The sequence below is a fragment of the Serinus canaria genome, chromosome 14, assembly GCF_022539315.1.
Source record: "Serinus canaria isolate serCan28SL12 chromosome 14, serCan2020, whole genome shotgun sequence".
NCBI lineage: Eukaryota > Metazoa > Chordata > Aves > Passeriformes > Fringillidae > Serinus > Serinus canaria.
In genome coordinates this window covers 6,132,762-6,148,244 of record NC_066328.1, presented here as the reverse complement: position 1 = coordinate 6,148,244, position 15,483 = coordinate 6,132,762, and the positions used below count along the sequence as shown (strand labels likewise).

The following is a 15,483-nucleotide window of genomic DNA, read 5'->3' as shown; positions in this document are numbered from 1 at the left end:
GTAAAAAACACAGGCAAGAGCCTTTATATTAAGAATTTATTTGCAATATACAAAAAGAATACATTCATTTAATAAATCAAGGCATAAGTTACTTTTCTATAATTAAACTTGAGGAGCTACATTTTTGTTCCACTTACAGATTACATTCTCTTTTCTTCTTGCAAATGGTGTTGTTCACAGTATTCCTGAATTCCTGCAAAGATGAAGAAAAAGTAATATAAGTACTATTTCAGATGTATATCAGGAGTTTGGTGTTGCTACATCTCTCCCCTGAGGGTACAAGTATCTGAAGCTGGACCTTCCTTACACTGAAAGTGGTTTTAGGATTATTTTAAACAGCACAGCACCAGCTGTTTAGGGAGTTTTTGCAAGGGGTTTTTGTGTAATTACAGTTAGAAGTGGAGGCATTGGTCAGTCAGTTGCCTCCCACTGGGTTATGGTGAGCACCCCTCCACACACCTGCTTGAGAGCCTCAGAAGGTTTCTCTGAGCACAAGGACAGCCCATCTCTGAAAATGAAAGTCTGACTTCTCTGAAGTCAAATGCTGAAACCAGTTATCATATACAATTTCATTATCACTTTAGCAGCCAGTCAGAAGTGATGCCCAGTAGCACACAGGTGTTTGCACCTGCTACTTTCAGAATTGCTGTGCTCCCCTCCTGATTTTATTTGTGGCACAGTAACAGAAGCCTATGTAACCCCTCTGTATAGTGCAGCAGTGCTCAGAACTGAGGGGATTCATTTGCACAGTGATTCTCAGACTCACTTTGAATGATATTCCTGTAAGACAATGTAGCTGGAGACTCAGGTGCTTCAGCCAAGAAAGACTGGCCTCTGTCACAACTTTTTCCTTAAAGGACAGAAAAAAAGAAACAAAGCAACAGGAAATGATGAGTTTTTTCTTAGCCTTTATCATTTTCAAACAGCCACCTGCATCTATTCCTTTTAGGAAGCCCTGAAGTCTGTAACTAGAAATACAGTGTACAGTTTGACAGAGGGATAGTACTAGCAGAAACCTTCAGTTGGGAGTACTGAGCTGTTCCTTGATGTCATTAATTCATTAATTGTATTAATTGGTAAAAGCGGGCAAAGAACCACACCTCCTCATGACCCACAAGAGAATTCGGGCAGTGCCAGTAACAGTGAGGTTAAAGCACTGGTTTTAATGCTTAACATCTACAAAATACTCATCTTTGAAGTGATTATGATTTCATTCAGTTTGCATTTCAAGGTGAGTACACCAAAGAGAAAAACATGTTGTATTTCAAATATGATTAGAGAGATGAAAAGATGCAGCATGTAATCTTAACTGATTAAGGGAAAGTTAAGGAAATTACCCCAGCACTTCCCACATTCCACACCAAGCTATAGTCATAGTTCCTGTGACTTTTGATTAAAAAAATCATTCTATCTAAAAGTGCTAAGAGACATCAGTGCCCATATCAGGGTTTTGCAGCAGTAACATCAGTATAGGAGGAACAACTTGCTTTAAGTGTAATGCAATAAGTGACTTTACCTATCTGTGGATCCAGAGGCACTTTACCCAGGAGAGAAACACTCAGGTTCTGGCACATCTTCTCTGCACCACCAGTAGTTGGGGGAAAGATCTGAGATTCATTCTGGGACAACATGAAAATCAGTTAAAATACTGCAATTCGGAGAAAAAGGCATTTTTGGAGCAATGTTTGCTATCCAATGCCAAGGAAAGAACTCTCCAATACCCAACCAGCCTTACCTTACACTTGGGACACACAAAGCCACTCATGTTCTCCACAACACCTATGATGGGCAGCTTCACTTTGCGGCAGAAGTTGATCTCCTTCCGAACATCCTGAAGTGACACTTCCTACAAATAATAGCAAACACTTGTATTTCAACTGTTTCATGCTGAATCCATTCAGTTACCTCCTTAGAGCTACTTTATCATGAATTATTACTGCTGCCTTAATATTTTTAGGAACACAAACTTGTGCTATGAGCTCTATCAACAGAGCAGGTACCACACTTCAAGCCTACTGGATGTGGTTCTGTTTTGAAATCTGACTCTAGCCAAGATTCACCCATATTTATGTTTTTTATCTCCTATGTTCATCTCATATATTCTTTAAATGCAACTTTTTCACATTTTCATCTTACAGAAGGGACCCTTGGTTTACTCCACAGAGTGAGGACAAGAACCACCAGGCGTACTCTAGTTACCTTTTTTCCAATTTAAAATATCTTATTCTCTCCTTAGAGTTTTCATGTATATGACTCACCTCATCCTTTCTCCTGTTCCCTTCCTCCTTCACCACCTCTCTGGTATTGTCCTCAACACTTTGCTTCCTTTATGTGTTATCCTTTCTGCTGTTGTAGAAATACTTCATGTCACATGCTAGTTTGATCTCCTGTTCTGTTCCAAACCAGACATGAAAACCTCTGTTTGAACTGGGTGTGTTTTTAGTTTCAGCTTCCCAGGGGCTGATTTCTCTTTTAAAAATGCCCATGACAAAGCTGCCTACTTTGGTGGGTCACCTGGAGGTGACAGGCTACTTCACAGGTGTCAAGGAGTGCACAGCTTATCACTTCAAAACAAAGCTTCTTACAAACATTCTTCTGAACATTAAGCTATTGGTGAGTAAATTACACATCCACAACGATGTTAAGTCTGATTCTGAAGGAGGAAATGAAACACTGCATTTCCTTTCACCACACCGGTCTCGAGAGCTTTTGATTGTGAGCTGCTGTGGTTTAGTGACCCATGTGGATCCCCATCCAGCTCCCCTGAGCCATCCACCTAACCCAAAGACCAGCCAGCTGCAGGGGCAACACAACAAAGTCATTTCCCTGAGATTCTGTACCCTTAGATTTCTGTGAAATCAACAGCCCGGAACCCAAGGACTGCCTTTAAGTGCCATAATGCTTCCCTGGTGGATATTTGGGCTCATACCTGGGGGGTGGTGACGATGACAGCACCGTCAATGCGGGTGGCACTGAGGTACTGCACGATGGACAGGTGCTCATCTGATGTTCCTGGGGGCGTGTCCACGATCAGGTAATCCACTTCACCCCAGTCCACATCACGCAGAAACTGCTTGATCAGCCCTAAGGAAAGGATAAGAATGTGGAAGAGATAAAGGTATCTCCCTGTATTTTAAATTTCTGGGTCTTAGCTAACTACCTTGTCTACATTACTAAACAAGTTCATGGTATTTCCACACTTGAAACCTTTCAAGTATGTAAATTACTGTTGAACACACTCAACACATACCATTCTTTTTTGGTCCTCTCCAGATGACAGCATCATCAGGACTACTAAGCAAGAACCCCACTGACATGACACCTAAGTTTTCTTCAACATACTGAAAAAGTAGAGAAACATAACATTGAAGAAAGAGTAGAGAAACCAACTCTGAACCCCTACTTTACAGAAAAAGCAAATAAGGGGAAGACATTAATTACATAAAGGCAGAGAACTTTATCTTTTATCACAGGGCATTAAAAGCTGCATCCTGTGCAACACTCACCAACGACACTAAGACTGAAAAAATGAAATTGTTACAGCAGTTTATGGAATCACTGGAGACAACAGAAGGATAAAAACAGCCTTCCCTCTCAACACCAGCTGCCTTTCTAACAGCATGCACTCTACAGGGGATCTTTAGACAACCACAGTACTGCAAAACCTTTTCTGCATATTCTAGAGATTAGTAAGGTTTGTCTTGGGTGCAAGATACTTCTTGGCTGTCACAGAAGACATGACACACTACAGCTGCATGTTACCCCAAAATAACAAACCTGAGTAATTTATATTTATTGCCCATATTAACAAAGTCAGTAAACACAAGGTAATAAAACAATTCTAGACATACAGTACTATTATTAAGAAATTAAACACTCTCATCTACAGCCAATATCCTGATTCTATATGATATGTATCTCGATTTTATAGATCTACTCTATATTCTATAAAATCTGGATATACATTCTGTAGTGTTCTCTAGATATTCTATAGGACATGGATACAGGTTATATAGATCTGGACATACAGACTCTGTAGATTCAATGTGCTATATCTGTAAATTCTATAGAATCCGGCTACTTATGTCATTAGAAGAAGAATTCACAAGAGTACTCCCTGCTCCTCCCTCACTCATTTTTCACTGTAGAAGATGGTGCCCAACCCAAACACACCCAATGAACTTTCTGAAACAGCTGCACCAACTCACCACTGGAGACCATCCAGATCCACTCTGATGAACCTGAAAATTGAAGTGAAACACAAAAGTTGCAATAGCAACAAATGTTACACAAAACATGAACATAAGTCAAATCTGGGCATAGAGTTCTCCTGCCTGCAGGAGCAATCCTGCTTTTGTGGGGTAACTGAGGTAAAAATGCAAGAGGACCAGATTTCCATTAATAAGTGAACAACAACTGTTCAACCCTTATGCAAGTTTACTCATTACTTGATGCATTTGTAAGAAATATCCAAGGGCTGATAAAGTGCATCCTGTAATACTACTCAAGTTTCAAGTAGTCAGCATTATGTGACTGACATGCAATGAAAGTTGGTTTGCAGAACTGCTCATCCTGAAAGCAGATAACTCTTCTGCAAAATATGTTATGCTGAACTTTTGCATCTCACCTCATTTCCCTATCACTGCCCCACATCTCCCATTATGCACTCCTTTCAGAAGCTCTACATCAGAAAAGCCTGAATATGCTAATGAAAAACTGAGAAAAAAAATTCCCTCGAACAAGATGTTTGAGCATTTACTCACCTGTTCTCCTTCTAGACCCATAATTTTAGGAATTGATGGCCCACAGATATCTATGTCCAGCAGAGCAACCTGGAAAACAAAACAGCCAACCTGCCCTACTGGAAACAAGGTAGCACGGGCTGTCTCTAGAGGTGATCTCATGCAATGAAATCCCTCTAGCAGGACTCATCCAGGTAAGTCAGACTTTAACGAGCAGGGACACCCGATCGGTACCTGCCCGCAGGTGCTGGGCCCTGCCCCCCCGCCGCCCATCCTGTCCGCGCCCTCTGCCCACCTGCTTGGTCTCGTCCGCCGCCAGCCCGTGCGCCAGGAGGGCGCTGAAGGTGCTCTTGCCCACGCCGCCCTTCCCGGAGAGCACCAGCACCGTGTGCCGCACGGCCCGCAGCCGCGCCCGCAGCTCCGCCGCCTCCGCTGCGGAGACACCGCGGAGACACCGCGCCGTCAGCGCGCCCACACCGCGCCCCCTGAGCCGACACCGCGCCCCCCCGAGCTGCCGCCTCACGGCCGCTGCACTCACCCGGGTCCGGCCCGGCCGCGCCGGCCGCGCACAGCCCCTGGTTGGGGCATCCCTGGCAGGCGGCCGCCCTGCCCGCCTGGGCGCTGCCGGTCCCGGGGCACTCTGCAAAGGACAGCGAGAGCTGGGCCACGAGTTCCGCGGGCAGGGGGCCCGTCCCGCCCCGTCCGGCCCCGCCGCTCACCCTCCGGTGCGCCCGGCGCCTCCGCCATTGCGCTGCGTCACTTCCGCCGCCGCCGCCGCCGGGGGCGAGGCCTCGCGCCCGCGGTGCCCAACCGCTGCCGCGGGGGGCGCTGCTGCTGAGGGCTGGGGTGACGCGGGCACCAGTGAGGGACCGGTGACACCCCGGGGCCCCCGTGACACACGAGAGCCCCCGTACTCCCCCGGAGCTGTGTCGCGGCGGGCTCCGCCCGGCTCACCCGGCGCTGCGCACAGCCCGCGCACTGGAGCTGCCCGAGGCAGCGGCGATGGCCGGGGAGCAGCGCGGAACCGGGCCGGTGCCGCAGGCCGGGTGCTCCCGGGACCGTGCCCGCTCGGCCGCTGAAGGAGACGCGCTCCCGGCACGGCGCTGGCCCGCTGCCGAGGGAAGCGTTACACAGCAACTCGCTTCATTCTCAGATTATGTATCATTTCGGTAAAATGGTAATTCTGAGTATATTAATTCAGTATCTTGCTGATAGACCATCTCCATTAATTGAATGAGTACATTTATTTGGAAGATCACACTGTCTTAACTTGGCCAATCAACTTCTGAGCAATTTAGAAGGTCGCTGTGCTTGGTATGTAAAAAATAATAAAATAAGTTTCCAAACCAAGCAAGTGTGCACCATCTGGTGATGCGATCTGGACCCTATTCCTGGCCACCTTATCCCCGTCACTGCTCCCTCCCTCTTTCTCCCATAGCCACCTGAACGCAGCCTTGTCCTCTCTTCTGCTCCTGACATCACAGCCTAGCTGCTGTAAAAAGGATATTTTCCTGATCCAAGCACAGTTGGAAGTCTCAAATACTCCCATTTCAGACCAATTAGTTTCAAAATTTGTTTGTTTTAATATACAAGTGTGTAAGTTATTATTTGAGATGGTGTCACCTTGGAAATAGAAAATAGTATCTGGTAATATTTGGAAAGGTACCATCACAACTTGGTATAAAATCTTTTTTAGAGAATTATACTGCAAAGTTATCTTTTTTGTGGCTCAGCACTTCAACAACTGCAAGCTTTTTAGAATGAACACTCTAGGAATTAAATAAAAAACCAAGCCAAACACAAAACCAGTAGCTGTCCACTACCGAAGAAACAAAACAAAATGAACCCCCAAACCAAGCAAAACAACAACAAAAAAAAAAAAAAAAAAAAAAAAAACCACCAAAACCAAACAAAAGCGTAGAAAAAAATCTGAAAATATGTTTATTTAAGGTCTTTGAGGGGCTTTCAAGCATAGTTACCTCAGGTAAAAGCTCAAGACCCCTGGATATTTGTACAGCTCCTGCACTTACTGTTCTGTAATTACCTTCCACAGGAAACTAATGAACAAAATGCTGTTTGGAAGTGGAGTCAAATGTTTAAGCAAATTCAGATGTCTGTGGTAGGAGGAATTGGCCAGTAAGACATATCTGAGAAGTTTATACTCTACCTTGCCCTTGAAAAAGATGGCTTGGTGTGAGACCACAGCACAGTACAGCACTTCAGGTCTGTGCTTCCTGTCCAACATATGGATTAGATTCACTGATGTCAGCAAGACTTTCCACATTTTAAACTGAGGTATGTGTCCAAATACTTTTCTTTTGGGTCCAACAGTCCCTGTTCCCAAGGTTATATAGAACATTCCCTACAAAAAGCACCAAAAAGGAAAAATTAATTCCTTCCTCAGCACCCCTCCTTCTCTGAGCCAGTGCAGGGCTCTCTGGGTGAACAACAGGCTTTAGAGTGTTTTAGGGTGGCATTTCTGCTCACCTTTAATCCAGCTCTATCTCCACATCAGGCAGACTGATGGTAATAACAGTTGAGAAGTCCATATGGCAATATTTACCAAAAATATCAATGAGTCTGCTGTCTTCCTGATGCTTTGGAAAGCAAGGCTTTTTCTTTCTTTATCCTTACTACTCTATTCCAGTCCAAGGCTTGCCAGGCCTTTCTTGCTTTTGGAAGAGCCAAAGGAGATGAAGTTATACCAAAAATTCCTTGAGAGTAAGAAAGCAGAGATGGAACAACATATTTCCATCTTTGTGATCAAGGTGAGCAGAAATGCTTAAACAAATTTTCCAGGGATGTACAATTTGAATTATGCTAAGTGAATCCGTCCCCCAAAACATGAGAGATGGGAAACCACAACTCTGGTCTGCCCTTTTCTTTCTCACTTACAGCAGTGCTGGCATGAGGGTTCCCCCTGAACACCTCCTCCTTTTTGCACTGAGGCTTTCCCTCACACCACCCAGCTACCTGGTGTTTTTCACGCTTGTGGTTGTCTGTTCACTGGAGGCCAGTGGAGATGATGGTAGAGCAGCTCCCTGTAGCCAAAATTACAGCACTGAGCTTTCTGAAGTCACTGTAAATGCCAGCAAACTCTAACACGAGGCATTATAGGAAGCTAATGAAAACAATTCATTATTTAGCACAACAGCATTAAATGCGTTTTAGATTAAGGTCTTCCCCCTTCTCAGCATCAAAGGCAATGCACAGATGACCTACAGCAGGATCTTTCTGACAAAACTCAGGTCCATTTTATTAATGAGAAGAGCTTTAACCCGAGGAACATATTGGACAGCATCAACTGTTACCCTGGAGTGGAAAAAGCAGCTGAGACTGAGTGCTGCTGTAGCCTTTCCTTTGAGTCCTCCCTGCTGAGCACAGGCCCTCCCCTTACATCTGAGAGTGATGTGGGAAGAAGTGGCTGCTCTGCCCCAGGGCCCTGCTTTGCCTCGGTGTGACAGCCTCCCCCACCAGTTATTCCCTGCCTGCTGCCAGTGGCCGCTGGTGGAGGGCAGCAGTGGCATCTGAGCAGGGCTGTGCTCTGAGCTGGTATCTCAGAGACGGCTGTGCTGTCCTCACCCCCTAGCTCCACTGCACAGTGTCCCCTCTGGTTTTGATTTACACTCTACTGTGCCTTCCAGGTTACAAACCCACACCAAATCAAATCAAAATCCAGCTGAGGTGCAGGTAAGGGCAATGCAGCAAACAGCACATCAATGTCTGCCACAGACTTCATGTACTGTCTGTAAAAGAGCTTGGGTTGTTGGGACCTTTGTGCATTTGGCACAGCCCTAACGTTACAGACAGACAGAAAATTACTGAACTAAAATTCCCCATTTGTATGTGGTTTTAAAACTGTAGATTTGCATTGGTGTCATCGATGCAAGAGCAGTAGCAGAGCAGTTAGCAATAGAGGGCAGTGTCTCTGTGCTAATGCCTTGTCAGCTCCCTTAGCACTAACACAGCAGGAATCCAGCGGTGAATGCACTTCACTGTTGTCTTAGATAGCATGAGTTCTAACGTCATTATAGTGCAAGGATTTCATATCCCCAGAGCTCCATACTTCCTCAATGTTCCTCACAGGCAGCTCCTCTAAGCACTGACTGCTCCTGATCCTTGCAGCAATCCTCTCACTCCAGAGCCCACCAATCCACTCTTTTATAGCACTTGTTCTAATTGCCTACAGGTGTGGCCTGTTAAGATCAGGCCTGCTTCTAATCTTTAGTAATTGGTCCAGCTGCAACTCATTGGGGGATAAGATTACCTTCTATACCACCTTCATTTACCCATACTCTATCCCTCAACACTTCACAATCTCAAATGATAACGACTCTGTCTTGTTGGAAGGAGGAGAAAATAATCTGTATTATTTGCTTACTTGTGTTCTGTTTTTCATTAAAAGATCACCTCATTCACTACTGAAATGAGGGCACATCCAAAGGAAACTTGGCAAGCATTCTGCTGACTCTAGTACCACTACCTACTTTTAGGATTAGCCATGAATAAAATTATTCTTGTCAGCTCTAGTAAAAAGCAGATTCATGTGGATAAATTTTGCAGACCTTTTCCTTTTTCACCATCTATTATCCAAAAAAAACCCAACATTATTCATTAAAGTTTTCCTGAAAGCCTTTGGCAGTCTGAGACATACCTGCAGCACTCAGGAGCAGAGCAAGTGCCTTCTGCTTCAACAGACCCAGATCAATAAATTGCAGTCTGAAAAAAACAGTTAAAGAACAGATTAAGTATTTCAGATAGTCAAGATGGAAACCTACTTAGAAATTTAATTTTCTGATGAAAAAATAAATATAATCCATCAGATCATAGAGAAGGGGAAAGAAGCCCAACCCCAAATATCCTGCAGGAAATAGATTGGGATTGTCTGGGTCAGTAGCTGTGAGCAGTGCCAGCTCAGATTCAGTACACTGGTTTATACACTTTACTATTGTATCAGGCTGGTTACCTGAAGCTTTTCAGAGCAGCTGCCTAAATAAGTGTGCAGAACTAAGGAATTCCAAATCACTAACGAAGGTCAGTATTTCAATTTGGAGACCCTACAAATTACTGAAAAAAGGCTACCGAGAAAACACCACTGACAAAACCAAAACTAACCTTTTCTTTTTGCATTCTTTAATACTTACTGTCAGTGATCAATTAAAATCTAGAGTAAATGTGAACTCAAAAAATAGTGATTTATCCCTGCAAAGTTTAATGTGCAGACCTAATTCTTAGCATAAAAGAAAGAAGACTAAATGCAGACAGATATTTGTCTCAGCCTTTCAATTTGGTGAGTAAAATACATTTACTTTTCATAGAATACATTAAACACTTGGGTGAAGAGAGGGGTGATCTAGCAGGCAAAGCAGGGCATTAAAGAAATGGTGAATTTAAGTCCAAAGACAGCAGCTTACTCCACGCCAGTAGTTTTGAAGCCAGGGGCTCAGGCTGCAAGTTGTTTGAAATCCCTGCTGAGTGCTTCAACTCCTGCATCATGGGCTGAATTCAATGGAGACAATATCAGGTGCTCTCAACATGCAGGGGCCAACTCTGACATGCTCTGAAAGGATGCAGACTTAGACTGGAGTGCACAGCTGGGGAGAGGTGGAATAATTTAATCTGTATTAACTTGAGCTTTAATAATTGTGTTGCTGAAGTAGCAGATGCAAAGAACAAACTCCAAAGACAACTGAGGTAAGATTCACTAAAGTTGGCCACTGCATATTACCTTATAATACCCAAAGGGCATAGGAATGTTCTGTAGCACTTAGATACTTCCTGAAAAAGCACCTCCTCACAAGATACTCCTGTATTCCCTTCCCTGGAACTGCCTGTGGCTCACAGCCAGCCTGAGAGGAGCCTGCTCACAGACAGATGTCAGGGTTTTACAAGGAACCCTGCAGCACCTGCCCAGAATCACACACTGATTATGTCTTACATGTTTAAAGTGGAGAAAGATATCTTAGAAGGTTTTTTTTTTTTCTATTTTACATTAATTGATAATATTCCCTGGCCATTTCCTGATGCAGAAATAGTACATTATTTTTTTTTTCTCTTAAACAGTGAAAAAACTTTGGAAAGTGTGCAAATAAAGAGCCCCACAAACAGCATATTTATCTGTTTTAGAGGAAGAAGATAACTAAACTTTTGCACTTTTATTTTGTAGAAGCCAGGGAAGAGCTCTATCAAGTAAAATTTAGAAGTATTTACATACAGAATGTCATTAGTTTATGACTAATGGAACTTAACATCCAAGTTCCAAGTTTTCCTTGCCTGTTGATAAATACATTTCCATATCTTTAATCTGAATGCTGGTCTGGTTCTGGTCAGAAACAGTATGATATTTCAAAGTGGGTCACAGTGAACTTTTCAAACACTTGTTCTGCCCTTGTCTCCTATTATACAAAGCAGAAATGGCACAGAAGAAGTCAGACCTGTATTGATCTCTGTCTGTATTGCCTCTGCAGTAAATTTTTACTAAAATAAGTAATGTGTTGGAAGTATATTAATTGAACTTTGAAACATATATTCTGAAGTTAACATGAAGTTAACCTTTGTACCGATAGATAAAATTTTGTTAAGCAGCAAGACTCATCTGCTACTTTCATACAGTTCCACTTTAAGTTCTATAAGTTTTTCCATTAAGATTCTTTCTCTTACAGAGCAGCCTCACGTTCACTCATTTTTTTCAATGCACATTTGGAAACAATAGAGTTTTCCTGCAATTCTATTTGTCATAAGTAGTTTAAGATGTTTTCAGTTTATTTTTAGGGACTCCTAGAAAAGTTCAAATAATCAGCTAAATATGTGTAAGCTCATAGCACATAAATACATTTTCTTTTTCTTTCCCTCCCCTGTCTACAAAGCACAAAAGATGTAGTTTTTTTGTGTACTTTAGCTTTTATATGATCTGGCCAGCTATAGCACTTCAGGCCTGAATTAGCTATCAATCTAAATTTCTCATGGATTTAAATGTATGAACATTTGCATCACATTTTCCATTGGCGTTTTCCATTGTTTTTAAATGCCCCTTTATAAAATAATTTCTGGCAGGAGGAAGCACAAGTGCATTGTGAGACATTGACACGCAAGGAGGAATTTTGTCCTGGAGTCCAGCTGACGACTGGATTATAATGGAAAAACCAGGAGCTGTATCCCTATACTGATACATCATTAAATAGAAATAATCAACTACCTGGGGAAACTTGAGTACTTGTATTTGTGTAAAGAATAATTTGTTTGTATATCAAGCACATCAGTGAAGAATGAAGTCTATTGAGGCTGTTTCTGCTGAGTTACTGGTTAGCACATATATAGCAGAGACACTTTACTCACAAACTCCACAGTAATGGAGTTACATCAGAATTACAAAATGCTAGAGTGGGAGCAAACAGCTTATGCTGGTGAGGAGGAATTCAGGCTGGTCAGTGTTGTCAAAATAAAAGGAAAATGCAATAGGTTCACTGAGCAAATCAAGGGCTGGTTAAGTTGTGGGTGAAGTTACATGGTAGAAGTCCTGGTAATTCTCTTGCTCCTGACCATACATCAGAGGAACAAGAGGAAGCAGAAGGCAAGCATCAGTAAGCATCCTGGAGCACTCTTTCTTCTTTCTCCACTCCATAATAATTAGAGAAAGAAGCATTGCTAGGATTGCTTCATTAGGACAGCCATTGGCTTAGTTCTTAAATTCTATCACAGTTCTGTTCTTCCACTGGCAGTGATTATAGTCAAGGCATCTACTACAGTTCCTGTTCCCTTCTCCTCCAATAGCAATTAGACAAAGGGTGCTACAAGTGCAGGACTTGTATTTAAAAATATCAATCTTTCAAAGGCTGTTCTTGTACTGAGTTCTCAAGCAATGAATGCCACTCACAGAGACATCCTTCTTTCTGACAAATTTTCCTAGCTAAGCAGGCTCGCTCCATAAAATGAGAGAAAAATCAACATAGTAATGATTTTCTATCTTGGAAGCAAAAAAGCCTGCTGTTTTAATGAGGTCTGGAGCCCATTTTGGAATGAAAAATATTTTTCTGATTTGTGAAACAGCAAAATCTTTCCCAGATCAAAAAAGCCAACCAAACCCCAAACCCAAAACTGGGACCCTCCTGCAACCATTTGCTTCTAAAATCAGTACCCTGAAAAAGGAAACAATCAAAAACTACATAAGAGAGTAAACAGTCTGAATATGGTGCTGATCTAAAAATGAAATGGCATATTTTCCTCTGTTTATATCCCTTGCACATAAAAGTCTGTGATTAATTTATCTTACTTGATTCTCTTGGTCATAGCAATGTGAGGTCCATCCAGAATTTGGATAGTGGAACCCTGGAGGTGCTGGAGGCAGAAGCCTGGAAGTCCTGGTGAGGTATTTGGCAAGGGTTAGGTCACAAACCCAAGAAGGCGTCACAGCTCCTCTGCATTTCATCATCACTGGGCTCATTTGGGGATGCAAACATTCTGAGGAGTTCAAGCACAGCCTGGCACTCTGCTCAGACTCAGAACTGCTCTCAGTGCACATCCTCAGACTGGTGAACAGAAAACAGTGTGTGCACAAGTCACTGTAGAAGAGGGGGGTGGTACATTGCCTGCCATCAATATGCCCCAAGAAACACTCAGTTTATGCCAAAAGATGTTGTGGTAAATGTATTTCAGAGTTGGTGTAAAAGTACACAAATCTTTAGGAAAAGAAGGAAAGCCTTTAATCATAGTGCCAGCCCTCATTGATATGTTTGCATCTGCTTTCCACAAAGTTAATATTAGCATGAATTGTTACCTTGGCTTCAGTCTCCTGGAAGTACCAATAGGCCAGGATGTTTATGGACATGAGCTCTGGGAATCTGTCAGAGCAGGCAGCAAGTGCCTTGTTTACCTGGTCCAGTATTGGTGCCATGTCTAAACAGAGGATTAGCTCTTCCAGCTCCAGCACCTCTGCTGTGCTCAGGGCTGTCCCCATGCCCAGCATCACCCTTCCTGCAGGCCTTGCTGTTCCAAGGCTGGGAGCACTGGGATCAGAAAGATGCTAGAAAAACATGTACATGTTAAATAAAATAATGAAAAAATAACCACCCACTCCAATAAACAAGTCATCAGGATTCTGAGTATTTTCACTCAGCTCACTGAGAATGCTTTTAGAAACAGTTTATTGTGCTGGGGATTTGTTATCCCTGCACTGTGAAAAGGCAATTTATTATACCAATATAGGAGGAAATTTGAATCTCACTTTCTTTTTTGCCTATAATTTTACTCTCTACCAGAAGAGCCTACAGTATTTCGTTTTAGTAGCTTACTCCTCAGAATGTGTCCATGACATGACAGTAAAACTGGCCAGGTTAAAATTAATTTCAGAGTCCAAATCTGGATTATGCTTTCAGTCTAAATATTGCAAGTTATCATAGTACTTTGAAATAAAGTGGCATGTATCCTAAAATTAATTGTGAAATCAGTCACGAGTACACAATTTATTCAGTCAAGTATAATATCAACAAAGGTTAAATTTTACAAAATAATTTAGGCAAAATATGGAAACATGGGTGGAAAATATTTAGCAAAACTGAGAAGCAAGATATTAAAGGAATTTAAAAATGAGAAGTCACAATTATGCTTTTCCCACCACATTACCTGGTTGCTGCCTTTTGCATTCAGATAATAAACAGTGAGCTGACCTCAGAACCAACAAACAAGCAAAGCCAGGCTGCAGCATTTTAGAAGTGCTTACATTGTACCTAAGCCTACCCTGAGCTCAAGATGGAACTTGAGTGACTGCTCTCAGTCTAACTGTATCTAGCCATCAAAAATCACAGCCTGGTGGAATGAGAGAGCAGCAGGAGCAGTTTTCTCCATGCTCCCAAGTTCCAGCACAGAACTTTCCTCAAGTCCTGGAAGGGAAAGTTTCTGGCTGGGCAGCTGCTGGGCCGGTGCCTCCCGTGCTCCTGCAGGAACTCTGTGCTCTGCAGTTGTTGTGCTTGCTTCCTGCCTCTGGAGGCCATCCAGAAATGACGTGGGCTGGTGCAAAGCTGTCTGGTGATCCTCACCACCAATCCCTTCCTGTACAGCAGATTATCTAAACCACTTCAGCCAATGTGTGGTCAGAGTGAGTAATTGAAAACTGTTTGAACAAAGCTCCTGTGATGCATTGGAAGGGGTTCCCCTGAGGCCATTTTTCTTTGTATGTCTTAAATGTCAGCGCTTTTTAAAAAAAATAAAATAAAATTTCAGGAACACACAATGAACCTAACCCACATCCACTACATGCAACCAGGCAAGGCTTAAGGGTGGGTGTATCTTTACATGCTTCAATTTTGAGTTCACAGCCTTAAACAATATTTTTTTTTGTGAATGAATGAATGAAGAATTTGCTCTGGAGCACTAACCAGTTTCCTTGGTTGTGTATGATGTACTTGCAGACATTTTCTTGCAGAAAACATTAATTTCATCCTCTTCTCTAACTTCATTAGAAACAATTCAGTGTAAGAGAGCCTGTAACCTATCCCTAGACACCAAATCTATTAAATTCATGGACCCATGATGACAGGCCAGGCAGTATCAGCATGGTGCCACAACACAAGCACATGTGGGACCTGCGGCATCGCTCTGGGAGTTGGTTTCAGTGTCCTGGCTCATTGCTAACCAGGTGCTCTGGACTGTTTTAATTGCACTGCTTCATTGTTAGGTTTGCTCCATGAAGATGAATCACCATTTCCAGCTGTTACCCAAGAGAGAAAGTGTTACTGCCAATACTGAC

General features: G+C 42.8%; 1 protein-coding gene and 1 long non-coding RNA gene across 6 annotated transcripts in view; both read right to left on the bottom strand.

Annotated features, from left to right (window-relative positions):
* Positions 1-22: 22 nt before the first annotated feature.
* On the bottom strand, positions 23-5,513 carry NUBP1 (NUBP iron-sulfur cluster assembly factor 1, cytosolic). Its single transcript, XM_050980142.1, has 11 exons — positions 5,462-5,513; positions 5,281-5,382; positions 5,038-5,174; positions 4,764-4,832; positions 4,209-4,241; positions 3,251-3,341; positions 2,930-3,084; positions 1,736-1,846; positions 1,517-1,619; positions 767-850; positions 23-193 (listed from the first exon to the last, which is right to left on the bottom strand). The coding sequence occupies exons 1-11, from the start codon at positions 5,487-5,489 to the stop codon at positions 141-143; spliced, it is 966 nt and encodes a 321-aa protein (XP_050836099.1). The 5' UTR covers positions 5,490-5,513; the 3' UTR covers positions 23-140.
* A 329-nt stretch (positions 5,514-5,842) lies between these two features.
* Positions 5,843-15,483, bottom strand: part of LOC127060163 (uncharacterized) — a 54,301-nt gene continuing 44,660 nt past the window's right edge. For 3 of the 5 annotated variants that reach the window (XR_007778852.1, XR_007778851.1, XR_007778849.1), the window contains 3 exons: positions 10,157-10,336; positions 9,397-9,461; positions 5,843-7,783 (listed from right to left, as the gene is read on the bottom strand). This is a non-coding gene — a long non-coding RNA (uncharacterized LOC127060163). Of the gene's footprint in view, positions 7,784-9,396; positions 9,462-10,156; positions 13,762-15,483 lie in introns of all 5 variants that reach the window. The other 2 variants (XR_007778850.1, XR_007778848.1) reach the window with 2 other exon arrangements.